Below are 6,000 nucleotides of genomic sequence, written 5' to 3'. Positions count from 1 at the left end.
ATGATCCTAGCTTCTGGCTGAGCCTCCGCTCCATCTGTGGGCACGCACTGACCACCAGGGGGCAGCTCCTGCATTGAGCATCTGCCCCTAGTGGTCAGTGCACATCACAGTGACCGGTCATTCCTGTTGTTCCGCTGTAAGGGTCGCTTAGGCTTTTATTATATAGACTAGAGGCCCGGTGCACAAAATTCATGCACGGAGTGGGCGGGGGTCCCTCAGCCCAGCCTGCACCCTCTCCAATCTGGGACATCCCTCTCACAATCCAGGACTGTTGGCTCCCAACCGCTCGCTTGCCTGCCTGCCTGATCACCCCCTAACCACTCCCCTGCCAGCCTGATCGGCGCCTAACTGCTTCCCTGCTGGCCCCTAATTGCCCCTAACTGCCCTCCCCTGCCAGCCCGATCGCTCCTACCTGCCCTCTCCTGCAGGCCTGGTCACTCCTAACTGCCCTCCCCTGCTGGCCCGGTCACCCCTAACTTCCCTCCCTTGCCAGCCTGGTTGCCCCTAACTGCCCTCCCCTGCCAGCCCGATCGCCCCTAACTGCCCTCCCCTGCAGGCCTGGTCACCCCTAACTGCCCTCCCCTGCAGGACTGGTCCCCCCCAACTGCCCTTCCCTTCAGGCCTGGTCAACCTAACTGTCCTCCCCTGCTAGCCTGGTATCCCCCAACTGCCCTCCCCTGCAGGCCTTGTCCCCTCCAACTGCCCTCCTCTGTAGGCCTGATCACCCCCAACTGTCCTCCCCTGCAGCCCCAGTCATCCCTAACTGCCCTCCCCTGCAGGCCCAGTCCCCCACAACTTCCCTCCCCTGCAGGCCCGGTCACCCCTAACTGCCCTCCTCTGCTGGCCTGATCGCCCACAACTGCCCTCCCCTGCTGGCCATCTTGTGTCCATATGGGGCAGCCATCTTTGACCACATGGGGGCAGCCATCTTGGGTGTTGGAGTGACAGTCAATTTGCATATTATACCTCTTTATTAGATAGGATTTTCTTGTTGCTGCCATAGTTTCCCATCTATTGATTTCTGATTGTCTTAATATTTTCCCTTGACTTACCTTGGGGTTTGTTCTTTTTGTATATGTTTAGTTGAAAGCTTTAGTTTATTTTCAGGTATTTTCCTCATAAATTCATATAAGGCTATATATTTGCCTCTGAATACTTCTTTGGCTGCTTATTTCATTTATATTCTGTGATCTTCCTCCCCCCATAAAAACAGTTGACTTTATACCTCTGAGTACATCTTTGGTTGCATTGCACTGGTTTTTATTGGCAGCAGTCTCCTCATTCAGTTTTAAATACTTTATAGCTTACATAATTTATCTTTAATTCATTATTTGTTTTAATACTTCCAATTATGTGGATTCCAGGAGCTAGATGTCACTAATTTATAATTTTACTAGAGGCCCGATGCAAGAAATTCGTGCAAGGGGCTCGCCCTCAGCCCCGGCTGCCTCACAGTCCTGCCCACTGGTCGTTCCGCTGTCTGGTCTAATTAGCATATTAGCTCTATATTATATAGGATTGCATTGTGGCTATTAAGTCTGACTGTTGAGTTTCCCTTTATGACCTAATACATGTTCTGTTTTCATGATAGCTCTGTGTTTGGGCAGAATGTACATTATTTGTTGGTCATAAAGACCTGTACGTATGTTTGATCACGTTTGCTATTACATTATTCATCAAGATCCTTATTTTGAGGACTTGATCTTTCTGTTCCTGAGTTAGGTTCAGTCTCTAGCACCACTGTGATTCTTTCCATTCCTCCTTGTGGGTGTTTTTGCTTTAAACATTTTTAATTGTTGTTGTTAGAGATAGTGTATTTAGGGCATTTGCACTTAACAGAGCACTACAGTGCTGTGGCTCCTGCCAGATCCATGGTGATGGGAGGTGGGCTCCGTCCTTCCCAGCCTGGGGCTGTGGTGTGTGTGGCTGATACTGACCACGGGCCGGCAGAGCTCATAGATGCCTTGAACTCCTTCACTATGACCATGGGAAATGGGCAGACCTGGACCCACGTCCAATTCTACTACTTACCATCTGCATCATCGTGGGCAAGAGACCTGACCTCTTAGCACCTGTTTTCTGATCTGTCCATTATCAGAAGGATTTGGCAAGTATACAATAAGTGCTCAATAAATGGGGTGCATGTTATGGTATCCTGTGGCAGGGCCAAGATAGCTGGGGATATTTAGTGTCTTGGTGGTCATGCCTGTAGGTTAAGACAATTCCTAAGGGTCCTCCTCTTCCAGGAAGCCCTCAGATAAATTCCTGCCCGCCACCACCTACTTCGAACCACAGCCATGAGCATCTCAAGGGCTGAACCACAGAACTGAGGGTCACACATATTAATTTTCCCTGAAGACCCTCTTAGTCCAGTTTCCAGTAAGGAGGGCAAGATAGATCCTATTTAGACACCTCAGAGTCGTGGGCTGGGAGACCAGAGGGGCTTTTAGAATGGGGCTTTGAGGACCGAGTGGGAGTTATCTGGGCAGAGTAATCATCTGAGATGATTCAGCAAGGACAGTGGTCTGCAAACCGTGGCTCGCGAGCCACATGCGGCTCTTTTGCCCCTTGAGTGTGGCTCTTCCACAAAATACCATAGCCTGGGCGAGTCTATTTTGAAGAAGTGGCATTAGAAGAAGTTTAAAAAATTTGGCTCTCAAAAGAAATTTCAATCATTCTACTGTTGATATTTGGATCTATTGACTAATGAGCTTGCCGACCACTGGGCTAGGACCAAACTTAGGTAAGAGTCTGACGTTTCTGTTCATTTTGTCCCACAATCTGTCACTAAGAAGAGGATCCCTCTCCTTACTGAATTCAGAAGTCAGGAGCTAAATGTATTTTTAATACAAAAGTACCTAAAAAATTCCCAGTTAATTTCACTTTCATTTTTATTTTTTATTAGGATTACTCTCTAGTTATTTGAACTGAACGCTTGGAACATTTGTTTTTTTAAGTTCACTAGGTTTCTGAATTTATTGCTTTCTGAACCATGAGTTCAAGGCTATATATTTTCCTCTGGGCACCTCTTTGGCTACAATCCAAAGGTTTCATTACATAATACTAGTACTTCTTTATATTTTCTTTAAACCCATGCTTTATTTAGAAATGTGTTTTAAAATTTCCCACATTAGGCCTTTTGGGGGAGGCAGACTTTAATTATCACTTACATAATCTACTCCTTGGTGCCAAGATCAGGTTATTTTATCTAATATTTGTTTCTTGGAATTTGTAAAGATGTCCACTGTTGCCCTGGCCAGGTGGCTCAGTTGGTTGGAGCACCATTCAGTGTTGAAAGGTTGCAGGTTTGGATTCCCGGTCAGGGCACGTGCCCAGGTTGTGGATTCGATCCCGTCAGGGTGCATGCAGAGAGTGATATCTCTCTCACACATTGATATGTCTCTCTCCCTTCCTATCTCTCTAAAAATCAATCAAAACATGTTCTTGGGTAAGGATTAAAAAAAAAAAAATCCACTGCTGGTTTTTCTAAATGCTGATTTTTCATAGATGGTCCATGAATATTTGCGAATTTGGGGAATATAGAATTTGATCAATCTATTTGATATGTTTACGAAAGGTGTTGTCACAGCTTTTATATATTTTTGAATACTGGACCTGATAGTTTCTAAAAGGGATGACCCCACCCTTTCCTACCTAACCTGGGCCCGTCCTCACTAAGACCACCCTTCTCATCCCTGGAGCCTCCGTGTGACCAAGACGGCTGCTAAGCGGCTGACGGGCGGGGAGTCGGGGAGCGTATACAGCGCTGACACGCCGGGCGAAGGGCGTCAAGGTATAGACAGGAAATGGCTCCCCTGCACCCCCCGGGGCCAGACCCTGGCTCTGAGTGTGGGCCCACTCACTGGCCAAGAACAGTGTCCCTAACCCAGTGCTGCCTTCCGTGGGCTCAGCTCCATCACCGGCCCTTCTGGAGAAGGCAGCGTGGCTGGAGATGAGACCGACCAGGAATCCCGGCTCCAGCTTCTGTCTGTGTGACTTTGGGTTAGCGCCTGCCCCTCTCTGAACCTGTTTCCCCATCTGTAAATTGGGCTGATGATGCCCATCTCAGAGAACTGGCTCCCGATAGGTGCTCGATGGTAGTCACACTATAATCAACAAGAATAACTATCATCAAGGAGGCCGCCCCTGTCAGACCAGAACTTGGGTTCTAGGTTCATATCCCAGCCCCTTAGACACTGTGTCATCTTAGACCAGTGGTCGGCAAACTGCGGCTCTGTTGACTAATGAGTTTGCCGACCACTGACCTAGACTCTCGATTCCAATAATTACAGGCTGTTGTTGTTCCTTGTGATGAAGCCCCTATTCCAGTGGTCGGCAAACTCATTCATTAGTCAACAGAGCGGCAAACCGTGGCTCATGAGCCGCATGTGGCTCGCAAGCCGCAGTTTGCCGACCACTGCCTTAGACCAGCAACACCGCCTCTCTGGGCCCCGCCCTCGTTGGACTGTCACACGACGGAAGGAGAACACAGCTTTTCCAGACCCCCGCCAGCCCCAGGACAAGATGGGACAGACAGGGGCACGACAAAGATGCCACCCACGGCCGGGTTCAGACGATCTTCCTTTAATACAAAGTCGATATATCTACATACACAGAGGTGGGAAAGCCACCCAGCTGCTTCCGTTTGAATAAACAGTGTTGAGAGCAGCGGCAGATCTGCTCTTGTACAAAGAGGAAAACTCGCTTGCCCAGGGGTGGGGGATACCGTCCTTTCTGCTTTTGCCCCGGAACTGCCCCATGGTCCCAGGGGAAGGCGCCCTGAACGGGGCAGCACGCAGCCTCTCTGTCCCCGAAAAGGCAGCATCTCCCGTTCTGTTCGCTCTTCCTCCTCGGGGGCGAGGGATGGGAGGTTCAGGCTGCAGTGCCCACCCCTCCACGCCCCACCCTCAGCACTGTCCTTGATATGTCTGAGAATTTAATCATTAAAAAAAGAGAGAGAGAAAAAAAAAAAAAAAGGAAAAAAGAAACCAGGAGCAAAAGGGCGTCCTATTCGTGAGGGAGGCCGGGCTCCTGAGGGCAGGAAAAAGGAAGAGGCCAGCCACGGGCCAGATGAGGGCGCACGGCGGACGCAGCCGCCACACAAGACCGTTTCCTGCTGTGAAAAAACAGACTGCGAAGAGAACAGGAATAAGCAATGCTTTTCTTTTTAAATTCATTGACTGCAAGTCACTTTTTTTTTTTTTCAGTTTGTTTCTTCTTAAAAAAAAAAAAAACACGGGGAAAAAAATACGTTATTTTAAAAAAAAGGAAATGTCACTGGATAGTTACACGGAGAAAAGAAAGCTGAACTCTGCCCTCCCCTCCCAGCCCGCCGCCCCCAGAGTGCAGGCTGGAAGGAAGGCTATCTGGGGGGGACGCGAGGGGTCAAGTTCATGGCCCCTGCCCTCCTCTGGTTCTGGGGAGAACCCCCATTTGCTCACCATCCCCCCACCCCCCACCCCGGAATTGCTCATTTTGGAATCGGAAGGAAACGAGGAATGTGGCAAGTATTTGAAGGCGGCGGCCGTGCCAGGGAGGTTGCTGGGGGCCGCATGGGGGGGCTCGAGGGGCCGCGTCGTTCCCAGAGACCGTGTAGAAATGCTGCCGCCGGAGCCCAGGCCTCCCGGCCCCCCCCAGCGTGGGCAGAGGCCTCCGGAGCGGTGGAGTCAGGCCAGGGCGACCATGGCTTTAGGTTGCATAGTGGTCAAAGCTTCCCAGGTACTCCAGGGCGGCCTGGTAGCAGAACTGGTACTCGTCCTGCGGGAGGGAACAGGGGCTCAGCCGGGGCTCTCCTGCCCCGACGCCTCCCAGGGCCCAGGGCAGCCCCCCTCCTCGGCCTGGCGTGTCCCTCGCATGGGCTGACTCTCCACCCGAACGCCCTCCCCTCTCTCTGCCTACAGGTCATGTACATCTTTTAAGACATGCTTGCTCAGCCGCCCTGCCACCTGCCCCTTCAGGCTAGGGGTCTGTGACCCTGGCTGTGTCTCTCCAGAAGAGTTT

At 50.6% G+C, this 6,000-nt stretch overlaps 1 protein-coding gene across 3 annotated transcripts in view; it reads right to left on the bottom strand.

Annotated features, from left to right (window-relative positions):
• Positions 1 to 4,570: 4,570 nt before the first annotated feature.
• Positions 4,571 to 6,000, bottom strand: part of PTPRS (protein tyrosine phosphatase receptor type S) — a 66,527-nt gene continuing 65,097 nt past the window's right edge. For all 3 annotated transcript variants that reach the window (XM_079773231.1, XM_079773232.1, XM_079773233.1), the window contains one exon: positions 4,571 to 5,757. In XM_079773231.1, the coding sequence (XP_079629357.1) occupies positions 5,689 to 5,757 (69 nt within the window). In that variant the 3' untranslated portion in view covers positions 4,571 to 5,688. The remainder of the gene's footprint in view (positions 5,758 to 6,000) is intronic.

This window comes from Cnephaeus nilssonii (assembly GCF_951640355.1).
Source record: "Cnephaeus nilssonii genome assembly, chromosome: 5".
Classification (NCBI taxonomy): Eukaryota; Metazoa; Chordata; class Mammalia; order Chiroptera; family Vespertilionidae; genus Cnephaeus; species Cnephaeus nilssonii.
Note: the sequence above shows the minus strand (reverse complement) of the source record. Positions and strands in the feature narration are given on the sequence as shown.